General features: G+C 37.4%; 1 protein-coding gene across 1 annotated transcript; it reads right to left on the bottom strand.

Moving 5' to 3' along the window:
* Positions 1-11378: 11378 nt before the first annotated feature.
* On the bottom strand, positions 11379-12689 carry LOC100345354 (olfactory receptor 4K2). Its single transcript, XM_002717846.2, has 2 exons — positions 11772-12689; positions 11379-11480 (listed from the first exon to the last, which is right to left on the bottom strand). The coding sequence occupies exons 1-2, from the start codon at positions 12687-12689 to the stop codon at positions 11379-11381; spliced, it is 1020 nt and encodes a 339-aa protein (XP_002717892.2).
* Between the last annotated feature and the right edge of the window lie 4351 nt (positions 12690-17040).

Here is a 17040-nt window from a genome sequence, read left to right as displayed (position 1 = left end):
TAGTGTATTATATGCTAATATCACAACTTGGTTTTGATATGCAAATATATACTTAGGATACTTGCATTTAGGTTTACAAGCTGCAATTGCCCTTTGGTAGTTTTAAGTTATTAAACTATCTTTCCACTTCCAAATTTGGTGGTAAGATAATGACTCACTTGCTCATAAAATTAGTAGGAACCCTCAGAAAAATATGTCTACATCTTTGCACCATTTGTTCTCTGATGGTCTAGAAGAAGTTGCAGATGTGTCTTGTGAGTTTTATAGGGATATATCTTTATCTACTTTTTCAAAGTATTGCATAGTTTTTGGCAACTTCAGTTTTCCCCTTCTCCTTACATAAATTCATTAGCGTATGCTTTCCTATGAAATTGAAAATTTTGTGTGAGTGAATCCGTGACCTTCTGTTCTACATGACATTTTCTAATTATCTAACCTCAAAATAGTAATTTATGACCATTTTTATAATCTCCAGTGATTGTGAAGTTCCTGTCAACTTTAATCAATACTGATTTTTTGTTTCTTTCTATCTTCATTTTTGCTTCTCCAAGAATTATACTTGTAATTTCACTTATAACTGTACAGATTATTTCTTTTTTTCAATTCAAGAGCTCATGGTTGGTTTTTTTTATCTTTTTATTTTGATGAAAATGTAATCCTTGTACCCTTCTAGGAGCACAGTGCAGGATATTTTTAATTGATACAAAATTGTATACATTTATCATTCATAACATCATGTTTTTACTTTATTTTTAAAAATTTTAAGTTTATTTTCATTTATTTGTAAGGGAGAGAGAGAAAGATACAAAGGACAGAGATCTTTTGTCTGCTGGCTTACTGTCCAAATGCCTACACCAATTGAGATTGGTGCAGGCTAAAGCCAAGAACACGGGTAATCTGCATCTCTCATGGGAGTGCCAATGACTCAGCTGTTATCTGCTTTTTCCCAGGGTGGTTAATACAGGCAGATAGAATCAAAAGCATGCTGGGACTCAAACCCAAACAATCCAACATGTGATAACAGTGGCCCAAGACATGTCTTAATCTCTGTGCCAAATACCTGCCCAAAAGCTTTTGAGCATGTACACATTGGGGAAGTACTAAATCAATCTATTTACCATATGAATTACCTTACATACCTACCAATATTTGCATGTGTGTTTGTGAGAACACTTAGAATCTATTTGTCTAGAAATTTTCAAATATGTAATGTATTGTTATAGTCTGAAGTCACCATGATGTACAATAGATCTCTTGAACTTATTTCTCCTAACTGAAATCTCTTGTCCTTTCACCATCTTCCTGATCTCCAAATCCACCATCCTCTGACGACCAGCATGATGACTGTGAAGTATGATTTGCAAATATTTTCTCCCATTCCATACATTGATTTTTTTTTCATCCAATTGATTATTTCTTCGGTTTTGCAGAACTTTTGAGTTTGATGTAAACTTATTCATCTAGTTCTGCTTAGTTGCTTAGGTTTGGTGTTACAACCCTCCACCCCCCAATTTGTCTAGATTAATGTCTAGGAGATTTTCTCCTATATTTTCATCTTAGTTTTACAGATTCAAGAGGGATTTAATGATTTTGTATTGATATTTTTAATATGAAGTGAGTTAAGAATTCAGTCTTAGTCTTCTGCAGGTGGATATTTAGGTTTCTCAAAACTATTTGTTTTTATTTTGTAATATTTATTTATTTGAAAGGCAGAATGACATAGAGAGTGGGGAGAGACAGAGAGAGATAGCTCTTCCTCCTACTAATTAACTCCACAAATACATGCAAAAACTGGGCTGGACTAGGCCAAAGCCAGGATTCGGGAACTCTATCTGAGTATCTCACATGGGTAACAGGAACCCAAGTACATCATCTCATGCCTCTGGCATATTAGCAGGAAGTGGAATCTGAATCAGAAGTGGTATCCGAGTCTAGGAGAAGGTGGTTTTTAAAAAGTGGAGAGTGCAGTCTCAGGGAAGAGTTAGGGAGAAAGCAGTGGAGAGACTATGAGAATTGGAGGGACACAGTAGACCAACACGGAGGGCGTGGATGCACACAACTCAGGACCCAGCAGCCGAGAACCTCCACACCACCCTTGGAGAGTGAGGTGACACCAGACTGCAGCTGTCCAAGCCACTGGCAAAAATGGTACAGAAAGAGCCGGGAGGGAAACCAGCTTGGAACCCTGTGGGGGATAGTGGACCTGCCAAACTAGAGGAGAAAAGAGAGGGGGTTACGTTTCTCTCCCAATCACCCTGCAACGGTGTCTTGTAACAAGGTGATAGACAGCAAGTGCCATTTTGGGCATATGTAACAGCTGAGCCAGCCAGTGTCCACGCCAAGGAACCAGCCGAGCAGAGACTCCTGAGTCTGTGGGGGAGACCAGGCAGGGGGCTGAGTGCTCATGACTGTGAGAGGCCTTGTGTACCGGGACTGTGAAAACACTGAGGCTGTGTGGGAGGACTCAGGGTGCGGCTGGGACTTTGGACAGTCACTGTGGGAGGCTCTGCACCCTCAAGGCTCCCTGGTTGTCTGGTGAGGGACACTGCTGGGGAATCTGAACTTACACTAATGACTGCTCAGATCCTTTGTGTGGTCCTTGTGGAGAGTGGACCCACTGGGGCTAGAGCCCAGGCACCGGTCTCCTCTAAGGAGAGGAGCTCAGCTGAGTCTATACCAACAGACAGGAACAAACCTCCCCTCTGATAAAAATTTCTGGAAACAAATGAAGATGACCATACAACATATCAAAGCTTATGGTATACAGCAAAAGCAATGTTAAGAGGAATGTTTATTTATTTATTTTATTTATTTATTTTTTTGACAGGCAGAGTTAGACAGTGAGAGAGAGACAGAGAAAGGTCGTCCTTCTGTTGGTTCAACCCCCAAATGGCCACTATGGCTGGTGCACCACGCTGATCCAAAGGCAGGAGCCAGATGCTTCTCCTGGTCTCCCATGTGGGAGACCATCCTCCACTTGGGCCATCCTCCACTGTTCTCCTGGGCCACAGCAGAGAGCTGGCCTGGAAGAGGAGAAACCGGGACAGAACTGGCGCCCCAACTGGGACTAGAACACAGAGTGCTGGCGCTGCAGATGGAGGGTTAGCCTAGTGAGACATGGTGCTGGCAAGAGGAAAGTTTATATCAATTGGTGCCTTCATCAAGAAATGGAAAGGCACCAAATAAATGAGCTATCAAGAATTTCAAGGATCTAAAAGAAAAAACAGCAAACCAAACCCAAAACTAGTAGGGGAAGACAAATAATTAAAATTAGAGAAGAAACCAACAAAATTAACCCTCCCAAAAATACAAAAGATCAAAAAACAAAGAGCTGGCTTTTTGAAATAAATAAACAAAATTGACACACCATTGGCCCAACTAACCAAAAAAAAAGGGGGGGGAGACCCAAGTGAATAAAATTAGAGATGAAAAGTGAAATGTAGCATGTGTGAAGTAAAATGGGGAGACACAGCCTCAAGCACTTGAAGATGCAAATAGAGGTTCTAATTTATTTGAAAAAGAAGCAAAAGGGCTGATAAAGCTGTATCTTCCTTGAAATAATTAGAAAAATTAAATAGGCAAATTTATGATGACCCAATTATGTTGCTTTTGATAGAAAATTTTAGTTAAATTTAATATTTGTAAAGGAATTTCAAAATTTTAATGTCTGAAGAACTATTGGATGCAATGAGATTCTATGTAATTACCCTAGAGAGACAGCTTAGAGAAATACCAAAGTGAGGTACTGACACTTCCCTGCAAAAGTTAATAGACAGGGGCCAAACTTGTGGTTCAGTGGGTTAAGCCGCCTGAGATACTGACAACCCATATGGGTCTGGTTTGAGTCTTGGCTGCTCTGCTTCCAGTTCAGCTTCCTGCTGATGTACCTGGGAAAGGAGGGGAGAATGTGACTTCAGCCTGATCCTGCCCTGGCCATTGTGGCCATTTAGGGAATGAACCATCAGAGGGGAGACCTCTCTGACTCTCCTTCTCTTCTCATAACTCTGCTCTTCTAAATAAATAAATAAATATTTTTTAAAAAGTTAATAAATCAATCCCAGTCTTCATTTTTGCCAAGTAGTCAGGTGAATAAAAAAAAAAAGTACAGACCTTAGAGTACCAAACTGTTTAAAAATGGAGTAATAATTTAAATTTAAGGTACTTGAGGGTGTAAAGTGATGACCAAGGAATTTACAGCAAAACTGATTTTAAACTTGTCAAGTTTCAAGAACCAAAGATATTGTTCTCAGTGTGCCAAAATCAGAGATATGGTTCTCAAGACATTTTCTTAGAGAATACATTAGAAGCTTCAAACACCAAAATTGAGCAGAGACATCAGCTACAGGCAGTAGCCTTGAGCAACATAGCTACTATCATTTAGGGGGGAAGGGGGAACAACAAGATATTAAGGTCATTTGGATGAGAGAAAAGAACACCCTGTATAGTCTTTCTTGCAGAAGTTTCAACCTGCATATGATCAAGTCTCTGGATTTACAATTTGAAGAAAATTGCAGAGGACAGAGATGTGTTGAACTGGACTATGAGCATGCAATCAGCATGTTCTAGATTGTTGAAAGCTCAGGTTTTTAAAAAATAAATTAGGTAGAACCAGAAGAGATGATGTTATAAGTGTAATGAAAAGATAACAAAGTGGGTGAGACTAATTTTGAGTGTCTCAGAATGTATCTTTGAATATAGATGTATTCATAAAACTGATAAATGCAAAGAATTTAATACCAAATCAGGGTAATGGATAGTTTTAGAAGGAGAGAAACTTGTCAGTGTGGTGGACAAATATGGGATTTATGGGTGGCTGCCAAAGTTCTATTTTGTGTCCTGAAAAATGATTCTAATCTTGTTTGCCTTACAATAATTCAATAAGCTGAACATTCCTTTTTCATGGTTTTACTCTACAAGGATCAGATTATAATAATGAAAAATGCATAATAATGTGATATTGATTGGCTGATTCATTCAGCCTCTGGTCCACATCTTTTAGATATTTTCTGTTGGATAACAAAAAAAAAAAAATTAAATCTATCAACTGTTTTTTTAAGCCAAGGTTTTCTGTGAAAATTCTACCACTTGGCTTCACCAACAAGAGCTTAGAAGGCAAAAAGGAGACAGAGGACGCCTACTGATGTGACCCTCTGCTGGCGAGCAAGAAGATGCAATGCAAGGGACAGCATCTGTGAAGAGAGCCCTGTGTTTGCACTGCGGCTCACTAGGCTAATCCTCCACCTGAAACGCCGGCACCTTGGGTTCTAGTCCGGGTTGGGGCAAAGGATTCCTTTTCCAGTCCAGCTCTCTGCTGTGGCCCGGAAAGGCAGTGGAGGATGGCCCAAGTGCTTGGGCCCTGCACCCACATGGAAGACCGGGAGGAAGCACCTGGCTCCTGGCTTTGGATCAGCGCAGCATGTCGGCCATAGCAGCCATCTGGGGGGTGAACCAACGGAAGGAAGACCTTTCTCTCTGTCTCTCTCTCTCTCACTGTCTAACTTTGCCTGTAAAAAAAAAGAGAGAGAGATAGAGAGAGCACTGTGTTTCTACAACTGTTCACGATTTCAGGAGTTTTGAGGGCAGTGAGGCAGGGGCAGGGACATGGGCTTTTTGACCTGTAAATCCCATGACTAAGATCAGCTTTGGAACCCAAGTGCTCCAGTAGTGACCCCAGTGCCTGTCACTCTAAATCTTACAAAGATTTTATAAATATTTACTGCATGGTTAAATCTGTTCAATATGCCTAAAGGTTTTTCTTTTCTACACTGACAAGGGGAAAAATTAGATGAATGCATAATTACATAGAAATAAATTAATAATTAAAGGATTTCTTTTAGTCTCAATCTAAAGAAGTATTTTCTCTCATTCATTGGGTTGTGGTAAGGAAAAGGGGGAAACCCCAGCTTTTGTTGATAGCTTCAGAGTCTTACTGGAGTTCCATGATAAAGAATGCAAATAGGAAAGGGGGGTGGGGAGCATTTGGCACAGTGGTTCAGAGTTTGTAGGAGAACCAAAGTACCACATCTGAGCGCCTGCTTCAAATCCCAGCTCTGCTTCCCATCCCAACATCTTGTTAACACACACCCTGGGAAATAACAGATGGTGCTCAAATGCTTGAGTCCTTGCCAGTCATGTAGAGACTGAATTCTCGGCTCCTGACTCTGACCTGGCCCGGCCCTGGTGTTGCAGCACTGTTGCAGGAACTCTGTGTCTATCTCCCTGTTCTCTCTCGCTCTCGCTCTCGCTCTCCTCCTCCCTTCAAAAACTAAATACATATATCGGTAAATAATTTTTAGAGGAGAATGCAGATAGACAAAGTGACAACAAGCTTTCTATTAATAGTCATACAAAACTAATGAGGGAAAAATCCTGGGGTCTCCAGGCCAAAAATATTATCTTTAATAAAAAAGTGAATTTTAAAGAAATAATTACAAATGCAAAAGACTTATAGTTGATTCTGATATTTGTAGTTTAAATTACCAGAGTGAAAAATAAAACTGGGGGTCCTCCCTGTGGTGAAGCAGGTAAAGCCACTACCTGCTGATCCAGAATCCCATCTGGGCACCGGTTAAAGTCCCAGCTGCTGCACTTGCAATCCAGCTCCCTGCTATTGTACTGGGAAAAGTGGCAGAAGATGAGAAAATGGCCCAAATACCTGGGCCTCTACATCCATGTGGGAGACCCAGTTGAAACTCCTGGCTCCTGGGTTTGGTCTGGCCCAGGCCTGGCCATTGTGACCATCTAGGGAGTGAATCAGCAAATTCTCTCTCTCTCTCTTTGCCTCTGCCACTCCTTTGCTATGGCTGACTTTAAATTAATAAATGCATCTAAAATAAATAAATAATTTTTAAATGTACACATAATATTTTAATACATGTCAAGTATTGGGATTTGTTTAGTTTTACAAAGTATCAGAGAGAAAAAAATGTAACGTCAATTGTTTATGCCAGCAACAATACAGATATGTATAGAATACACCAACACATGATCCAAGTTCTATTTTCAGTCTTGTTTGTTTCAGTGTAATTTGTATGTGGTTACTTCACAGGTATAAACAACAGCATTAAAAATAATTTGCAATGAAAAGTACTGTGATATTCATAAAATTAATCAGCATAACAGATTCACATATACTGAAAGAGTAACAAATTGTTTAGTGGATTTTGTTGAAGTCTGAGAAGACAAACATGTTAGATTCCCAGGGCCTGGGGCTGGTGTTGTGGAACTGCTGGTAAAGTCACCTCCTGCGGTGCCGACTTCCCACATGAGAGCCATTTTGAGTCCTGGGTGCTCCACTTCCAATCCAGCTCCCTGCTAATGCACCTGGGAAGGCGGTATGGGATGGCCCAAGCACTTGGGCTCTGTACCCACATGAGGGTCCAGAAGAAGCTCCTGGCTCCAGGTTTAGGACTAGCCAGCTCTGGATGTTGTGGCTATTTGGGGAGTAAACCAGAGGATGAGCGATCTCTCTCTGTCTCTCCTTCTCTCTCTGTAACTCTGCCTTTCAAATAAGTAAATAAATCTTCAAAAAAAAAGATTCACATGGTCTCGTAGCTCTTCTTTATGTTCTCTCTACACTGAAAAATCAACATGCAAAATAGTGTCAGGAAAAAAACAAGGAGAAAGGGATATTCTAGCTTTCTTGTCAACTTTGCTTTAATTTTTTTTTTATAAAAGCTCATTTGACAAGCAAGGTTTCCCTGGTATCCTAAATTAACTTTGAAAATACTTAAAAGAATCTGAATATGCTCAGATAACATCTTATTGAAAATTTCTTTCACTGGGCAGAGTCAAAGTGGTCAGTTTATCCTAAGCCATAGTCACACAACATACTCATAGAAGACAGTTTGCGTCGTGTAAAACTCTGTCTGTCACCTTTCTATCCTCTATGTCTACTAGTCTATTCACCCATCTCTTCACCTTGATAATATAACAATTAAGCATCATCATTCTTATTCTGACAAAAAAGTGTAGCGAAAATTCATCCTAAAAATCATTAAATCAATTTAATAATTACTCATTGTAAATAGACAATAGCATAATGATTGATAACAATTAAATGTGTTCTTTGATTTACACAATTATGAGCCAAGAGAAAAATTTCCAGAAATTTGAATTAACATAAGAACCAATGTGATTTTTAGTCGAAATCATTTTTATTTCTCCAAATCAAACTTGATTTACATTACTTTTAATGTATATGATATACATATATGCATACATATATATGAATGAATACTTAAACTCATTAAACAAATGAAAATTATAAATTCAAGAGAATATGAAGTCCCATAAATAAAAGACATCGAGTTGATCACCTAAAATATGACTAACACTGAAAACAACTGTGAGCTTTAAATGATTTACTGGCCGGCGCCGCGGCTCACTAGGCTAATCCTCCACCTTGCGGCGCCGGCACACTGGGTTCTAGTCCCGGTTGGGGCACCGGATTCTGTCCCTGTTGCCCCTCTTCCAGGCCAGCTCTCTGCTGTGGCCCGGGAGTGCAGTGGAGGATGGGCCAAGTCCTTGGGCCCTGCACCCCATGGGAGACCAGGAGAAGCACCTGGCTCCTGCCTTTGGATCAGCACGGTGCGCCAGCTGCAGCGCGCCAGCCGTGGCAGCCATTGGAGGGTGAACCAACGGCAAAGGAAGACCTTTCTCTCTGTCTCTCTCTCTCACTGTCCACTCTGCCTGTCAAAAAAAAAAATGATTTATTTCCTTTATTCCTCAGACAACTCTGTAGTAAGGGCCCCTACTATTTCCTTTTATTGATGTTGAAATGCTGAGAGACATTAAATATGCTGCTCAAGTTTATAGCAGTAACAGCGGAACTGGCATTAAACACTGTTAAAAAGATACCAGGATCTAAAACTTACTCATGCACTCAGGGTGAATCTAGATTCTGCAGAGGCTAAGCCTAACACAATCTGAAGGCACATGTTTCAGAAAAAAATCAAGTCATCAATAAAAAGTTGTTAGGGCTCAGTCGGGGCCTCAGAGGAGACACAGGCAAAGGAAGGGGTCTACATCTTATGCTTCATTAGCTTCATGATAAGTCCATGGTCCGTACAGAGTGTGGTATTCTGAAAATTCTCCCCATTTTTAAAAGTAAGCAATATGTATAATTTTATGGGCATTTTATTATATATGCAATTCTTTCAATTATTACAACTTATCACTAATCTTTCATTTTACTTGAATTTTTTCAACTGCATTCAACTTTTCTGCTTACTTTTGCAAGACTCATTACAATTGATTTTTTACAGTTTTAAAAACTCATATAGACTTTTTATCACCAAGCTTCATGGCTCTTCAAATACCTATAAGGAGCTGAAGTTGTTTGTGAATATAATTTTCTTTTAAATACTTCGTATTTCTACATTTTCTCAATTGTGTTACTGGAAATAGTGCAGACCATTTAAAACTACATATATTTTATATATAAGTATATGTAATAACAGATCATTTTCTGATTGTCTAACATGCTATGCAAAGCTCACTTTCTGCCTTTTGCTATGCTGGTGGCTAATGTACCCACCCTTCCAACAAGTTAAGGAGTTGATGACCATGCTGCTGAGCTTACCCTGGGTTTAAAAAAATGTGTCAGCAGCTTGCAGAGCATTTTTGGTTATACAATGATCCACTATGAGTCCTAATTAGGGTTCTAAATGCAGAAATGCCTTGAATGTTGACTCCTCATGTCTAGCCACCAGGCCAGGTAAAAAGCAGTTCCCTTCACATGTGGAAGTCCTCCAGAGGCAGTCTCTAGCCCTTTCATTCTCAGCTACTTTCAGTTCCACCACCCAGGCTCACTACTGACTTGTCATATGGACTTGTCTGCTGATAATTTACATTTGAAGCTGCTTTGGCAAATGGCCTTGAGCTTTGAGTTTTCCACAGAAGCACTGATGACTGATGGCATAATTTCCGACAGACTCTACAATTTTATGTTGCAAAAAGTAAGTAGCTCATTTCTTAAAATATTCTCCTGACACGTTGTATCTTTCATAAAACATCAACTAAAATATTCTACAAAAATAAGGTCCCTGATTCTGAACATATGTTAAGTAAGCATGGCACTGCAAAAAAGAGAAAGTTAAACAAAACCTGAATTCATCCATTTGAATCCCTATTTTTAAATAAAATTGTGCTATTAGTTCATTGACATAAATTTTTAGTATGCCTGTGTTAATACTGTAGACATTTTTATCCAATGATTTCAAAACTGCATAGGTTTTAAACACAATATCACACACTCTTAAATTGTACATTTGTTCCCTGTTTTTGTAAACAAAGTGTATTTGCTTAATACATTAATAAAGAAAAAACATGTACCAACGATGAAATATCACATTCCCATTATTTGGCTTAAAAGTTAAAAGTAAGAATTTTCCCTTATTAATTTGTCTCTCAGAGGCAGTAATTAACATATTCATATAATTCTTTAACAGTTTACTTAATCATGTCAGAAAAAAAATAACAACTTGATATTTGTCAAATACTATGATTCCAATGTATCTTTTCTTTTGTGGATACAAGTTGGATAATAAATCTGATCCTACATTTCATAAATATCCATTAGCAATTCTAAATGACTTTTGATTTTTAATGTTTTCTACTATTTAAAAAAGACTTGTAAACCAAGGTACCCAAGAAAATTATGTATTTCTCATGACTCATAACTCTGAAATTCCAGTAACTAAAAAACGGGAATAGGGGCAGTTTACATACCTGCTGGTTAATATTAAAGCCAAAGTTCTTAATTTAAAAATAATACCTATTTGTATATAAAATTACATTATTAAGCTCAAATTACTTATTTGTATCCAAATATAAACAGAAAACATGACTTAACCAAAATGTAAAGCAATATAATGCTTTAAAATGGAAGCATATGTTCCCCATAAACTATCATAAGCTCTATCTTGATTTAATTCTAGTTTTAACATTATAGGCATTAAGAAATCATAGTATCTGTGTTAAACAAAAATGCATTGCTTTGCAACTCATTTCATATTTTCTAATTTTCAGAATTCTTCAAACTTTCTACTTACTGTGAGTTATCAAAGAAAAGGATCTTAGTAGGACTGCTTTGTTTATTAGCCAAATGTGATTGATGCATCCTCCTATATTACATCATTTGCTTTTCACCCCATAAACATTTGCAATAAATTCTACTCACAGTTTCATTTAATAGGAGATATCACAATGTGTTTAAATGTTAAGTAAGCATGGCACAGGATGTGATCAGGAAACCATCACTTTTCTGTCTGAAGATGAGCTTCTACACAAGTGTGAATTATAGAAATATTGCTAATTATAACAGTTTAGAGCCAAAACTCCAAATAATTCAATCACTAACTATATGTAATTATCTCTTAGTTCTTCTTTAATTTATTTTTCTCATTCTTTGTTCCCTTTTTCAGTGAATTAATTACCATTATTGAATTCCTAACCAGAACAGTCACTTCTGACCTTTTATGGTTTTAGTTTCTGTAAGACTTCATTTGTGCTAACATGATTTTTCTGAAATTTCAAATGACTTTTGAACAAACACATAAAAATAACTTCAAAATGCACTTGACCTTGTGCCCACACCAATTCATGGCAATTGTAATTTGATAATTACTACAGAAATAGAAGCCTAGCATGGAGTTGTAATCAACATTATGTGTCACACAAACTATGACACATAATGCCTTAGAAGCTAAAACTAGAAGTTAGCAAATCAAAGCTAAGAAATAATGAGAAGGAATTGTCTTGTGGGAATTTAAAAACCTATTTTTCAGTTTCTTTATGGCTGTCTGTACATCTTGATTCCTTAAGGTATAGATCACTGGGTTCAGAATTGGAGTAAAAATAGTATAAAACACAGATAGGATCTTGTCCACCAGAAAGCTGCTTTGTGGCCACATGTAGATGAAGATGCATGGCCCAAAGAACATGAAGACAACAATGAAGTGAGCGGTACAGGTAGAAAGAGCCTTAGATGATCCTCGGGAAGAATGATGCTTTATAGTAACCAGGACAATAACATAAGAATTAAATAAAAGAATAAAGCAGGACAGAGCAATTATGCCACTTGTTGAGATCATAAAGAGACCCAAAACATAAGTATCCACACAAGCCAGCTGGAACACCACAGGAAGGTCACAGAAAAAGCTATCTACTTTATTGGGACCACAGAATGGTAATGTGAGGGCAAATATGACCTGACTCATTGAATGCATGATTCCTACAATCCAGGAAGCTACCACAAATGCAACACATACGTGAGTACTGATAATTGAAGCATAGTGCAGGGGCTTACATATTGCAATGTATCTATCAAAGGACATAGCCATGAGTAAAATAATCTCAGTACCAGTGAAAAGATGTAGGAAAAATATCTGAGTGATGCAGCCATCAAAAGAGATGGTTTTATTACTGATTAAGTAGTCCATAATCATCTTGGGAATGGCAAATGAAGCAAGAGACATATCAATTATGGAAAGGTTTGTAAGCAGGAAATACATTGGTGTGTGTAGGTGAGAGTCACCTATAACTGTGATGACTATGAGGCTATTACCCACCATTGTTGCCACATACAACAATGAAAACACTGTAAAGAAAAATATCTGCAGTTCCCAGGAATTAGAGAGTCCCAACAAAACAAATTCAGAAACAATAGACTGATTGGCAAGGTCCATTGTCTAATTCACAGGTAGAAGCCTGTATTAAAAAGAAAAAGAAAAAAAGTTAAATGAAAGCATTATTCAAAGGAAACAAAATCTCCAAATCCAAGAATCTATTTTAGTAGATTTTGTTTACTCTGTGAGAATTTTTCCAAACTATTATTTTTATTCTTCTCATTTAGTACATTAATTGGAAGGGAAATTATAGAGTCATAGTGATTATAGCAAAATAATATTTAAATGAGGTATTGAAAATAACATTTTCTTTTTTTGGCAGTAAATGGAAATCAAAACAAGATATTCTGTACAGACTTAACTACCTATTTATCCATCCAATTATCTATATAGTCCTATAAATAATAGCCAATATTTAGTAAATGCTTTATGTCTACAATGTGTTACACACACATTTATGTGTAAATATATACCTGTTGAGTCTTTTAGAATTTATGCATAAAGGTAAACTTGCTGAAGAAACACATAAAATTATATCACATAGAGGGGTTCTTAAGCAGCATTATAGTGAACCTTCAATGAATGAATGCAGAACTCTTCTAAATTTCCAGAGAATTATTAGCAAACTCAAAGACTAAAATTTCCCAGTTAAAATCCAGAAGAAACACCCAGAAAAACAGTTTTTCTGATACTCATCCAGAGGAAGAACATTAAGTTTGCTACATTATGGAAATCCAGACTAATGAAAGGTATTTGATTCTTTGGGTAGCAATTTTCTTTCATTTAAAATATGTATTTAAAATATGTATTTATTTCTCTTATAAACATTTATAATTCTTCAAATTAAAACATTACCTTTTTTCTCTTTAAGAAAATATTGTATCACTTTTATGGCAAATAGCCCGAAGATCAATTCTTCCATTGAACCCCTAATCGAATTCTCCCCTCAGATCTGCCAATATATATTCATTATTTTATTGATCTCAGATCTATGTGATAGAGCTTAGCTGATGGAATTAGGAAGGGAAAATATTCAACCTACTTACTAGAGCTACAGCAGAACCATGGATTTAGATTACTCAGTTAAGTAGACTTCTGGCAAAGGACGTGAGGATAATGTTAAATAAATAAATGTTAAATAAATAAATAAATGACCTAATTGAACCATTCATTTTTAGCAGCTGTAGATGAAATGAATATTTAATGGACTAGGGAATTGACCAAAAAATCATCTTGCAATGGGATTTATTAGACAACAAAGATGATATTATTGAGTTCACAAAAAGAGATACTGTAAGAATCTTATGGGAATTTATGATTGTTTTCATCTGGACTAAAAGATTTAGAGAATGAAAGTTGAAAAAGTCATCATTTCATAAGGCAGCAGCATATAACAAGTGAACTAATTTTAACAACTAATCTTGGTTACCTAACACTGTACTAAAAGCAATTGAAAATGAAATTTAAACACATGCAGCCCTGCTTCAAGTGAGTCTGAGCTCTCGGGCGGTATTGAGCACTAATAACTAGAACAATCAGTGAAGAATGCAACGAAGTAGAACATGTGCTCAGTCATTCTCAGAGATCCTGTGTGAACTGAAGTTTAGCTAACGAAAACACTGTGATAAGTCAATCTTGAATGTATTCCTATAGGAGACAGGAAATAAACTTTAATTAGATTGAAAACTATAATTTTGATTGGCAGAAGAAAAAGCATATTTTGAGGAAACAATGCCATTTATATGTGGTGGAGCCAGATATCTGGTTAGTGGTTTGGAAGAACAAGGATGCCATTATATGCCATATCCGCAGTCAACATAAACTCTGACCCAAAGGCCCATCACACAGTGGGGTTCAGTAAGAAGGCCCCCAGCACTTGCTACACACGCCACGGTTGCTGCGGAAAGAATCGCTGGAAATAAGGGCATTATATGACCAAATCCCAAAGGAAAAAATTATAGTCAGGGATCCGATACCTAGCAAAGCCACCTTTCATAACACAAAAAAAAGTCTTTGCATGGCAAGCGAAAACTGAATGAATTTATCCCTACCACACCAGTCTCAAAGCAAATATTAAGGGAGTTCTACATTTGGAAGCAAAAAGAAAATCAGTCATCATAAGACACATGAGGACCGGCGCCGTGGCTCACTTGGTTAATCCTCCACCCGTGGCGCAGGCATCCCATATGGGTGCCACTTCTAGTCCCAGTTGCTCCTCTTCCAGTCCAGCTCTCTGCTGTGGCCCAGGAAGGAAGTGGAGGATGGCCCGAGTGCTTGGGCCCTTGCACCCACGTAGGAGACCAGGAGGAAGCAACTGGCTCCTGGCTTCGGATCAACGCAGCGCCAGCCGTGGCAGCCATTTTGGAGGTGAACCAATGGAAGAAAGACCTCTCTCTCTCTGTCTCTCTCTCTCTCTCACTGTCTAACTCTATCTGTCAAATAAATAAAAAGACACATGAACATATAAAACTCAATGATAGCAACTATACCCAAAAATGAAAAGAAAAATAATCATACTTGGTCTATAAAGGAAACCATAAGCCACAAAGATGAACAACAACAGAGAAAAAAAGGAACAAACAATAAAGAAAACAATAAAAAAATTGCAGGAGTGGATTTTTTATTTGTTTTACTTTTTTGTGACTCCTTTTGTGGCAGACAATAACTCAAAAAATGTGCCTATAATAAAGCAGGTCAAAAGGCTTGGGATTTTTTTATTTTATTATTTTGTTTACTTTTTATTTTTATTTAAGGTAAATGAATTTCATGTAATTCATGTACAGATTTAGGAACACAGTGATACTTCCTACCCTACCCTCCCTCCACAGAAATTGAAAGAATTTGTCACCACTTGTACGGCTTTACAAAAGATGCTTAAGGATGTGTTACAAGCAGAAACACAGAAACATGGTCATGACTGTGAATGAAGGTGAAGGCTGAAAATCTTCCAGTAAAAGTAAAATGAAAATCCAAAGAAATTATGCCTTTAAAAATAATAAATAAATAAATAAATAAATAAATAAAAACACATTTGACAAAATTCAACCTCCTTTCAGGATTAGACCATCTTCTGCTCTTTCCCAGGCCAGAGCAGAGACCTGAATTGGAAGAAGAGCAGCAAGGACTAAAATAGGTGCTATATGGGATGCCCGCTGCCTCAGGTGGAAGATTAACCTACTGCGCCACAGTGCCAATCCCTTCCCCCTTTTTTTCATTTATGATTTTATTTGTAAATATTGACACCAGAAAAGTGAAATTAAAGTTTAGGGGCCAGTGCTGTGGCATAGCAGGTAAAGTCACTGCCTGCAGTGGCGTCATCCCAAATGTTCCAGCTGCTCCAATTTCAATGCAGCTCTCTGCTATGGCCTGGGAAAGCAGTGGAAGATGCCCAAGTCTTTGGGCCCCTGCACCCATGTGGGAGACCCAGAGGAGGCTCCTGGCTCCTGGCTTCAGATTGTCACATCTCTGGCCATTGTGGCCCACTGGGAAGTGAACCAGTGGAAAGAAGACCTCTCTCTCTCTCTCTCTCTCTCTCTCTCTCTCTCTCTTTCTCTGTATAACTCTGACTTTCAAGTAAATAAATAAATCTTTATATAAAAAAAAGAAACTAAAGTTTAGAGACAATGGGTGTCATTATTTTAGATAGCTTATTATAAAAGAGACATGCAAACCATTTACATGATGAAAGATTTCAGAACTTCAGTGGAATGGGAAGCTTCATGTAATGTTGTTTCAACAGAGATTTCAATCTATATATTTTCCAAGAATGTTGCCATCTCTAAATAGAAAATAATCCTTGTCATCTAGAAGTACTAAAGTTCTTCTTCCAGAATATGGAGGCACTAAAGTAGTACTAAAAGTCTGATTCACGATGTAATACTACTCAACTATAAAGATGAAATCTTGTTTTTCGTAACAAAATGAATGAAGATGGAGACCCTTAATGCTTAGTAAAATAAGCCAGTCCCAAAAAGACAAATGTCATATATTTCTCTGATATGTGGTACTTAATACAGATACCAAGAAAATGTATAATAAAGAAGCTGAAATTTTATAATTTGTTTATTGCTTATAGCCCTATCCATATTCCTGTGGAGCAGTGGTCTTTGTACTTTTTACTTGTTGAACATTATGGGTAATGGTGTATTAAGCCTATGATTATAAGGTAAATTGAAAGTATGTTATTGAAAAAATTAAAAAAAGAAAGGAAAAGACATAAAGGTATTTAGTGAGGGAGGGAGGGATGGAAGTATGATTATCCTCTTAGAATTGTATCTATGAAATACATGAAATCTCTTCTCTTTACATTAATAGTTTTTAAAAGAGAATAAAAAACTGAAAAAAGTAGAAGGAGGCAGCCTAACTCAATAATGGCCATATATAATAAGCCAACAGCTAACATCATATGAAT

Source organism: Oryctolagus cuniculus, chromosome 12 (assembly GCF_964237555.1).
Source record: "Oryctolagus cuniculus chromosome 12, mOryCun1.1, whole genome shotgun sequence".
NCBI lineage: Eukaryota > Metazoa > Chordata > Mammalia > Lagomorpha > Leporidae > Oryctolagus > Oryctolagus cuniculus.
Note: the sequence above shows the minus strand (reverse complement) of the source record. Positions and strands in the feature narration are given on the sequence as shown.

Coding starts and splice junctions, on each gene's coding strand:
- LOC100345354 (XM_002717846.2), bottom strand. CDS start 12,689: ATGGACCTTGCCAATCAGTCTATTGTTTCTGAATTTGTTTTGTTGGGA. Junction 11,481..11,771: donor AACTGAAAAATAGGTTTTTA/AATTCCCACAAG, acceptor AACTAAAACCAT/AAAAGGTCAGAAGTGACTGT.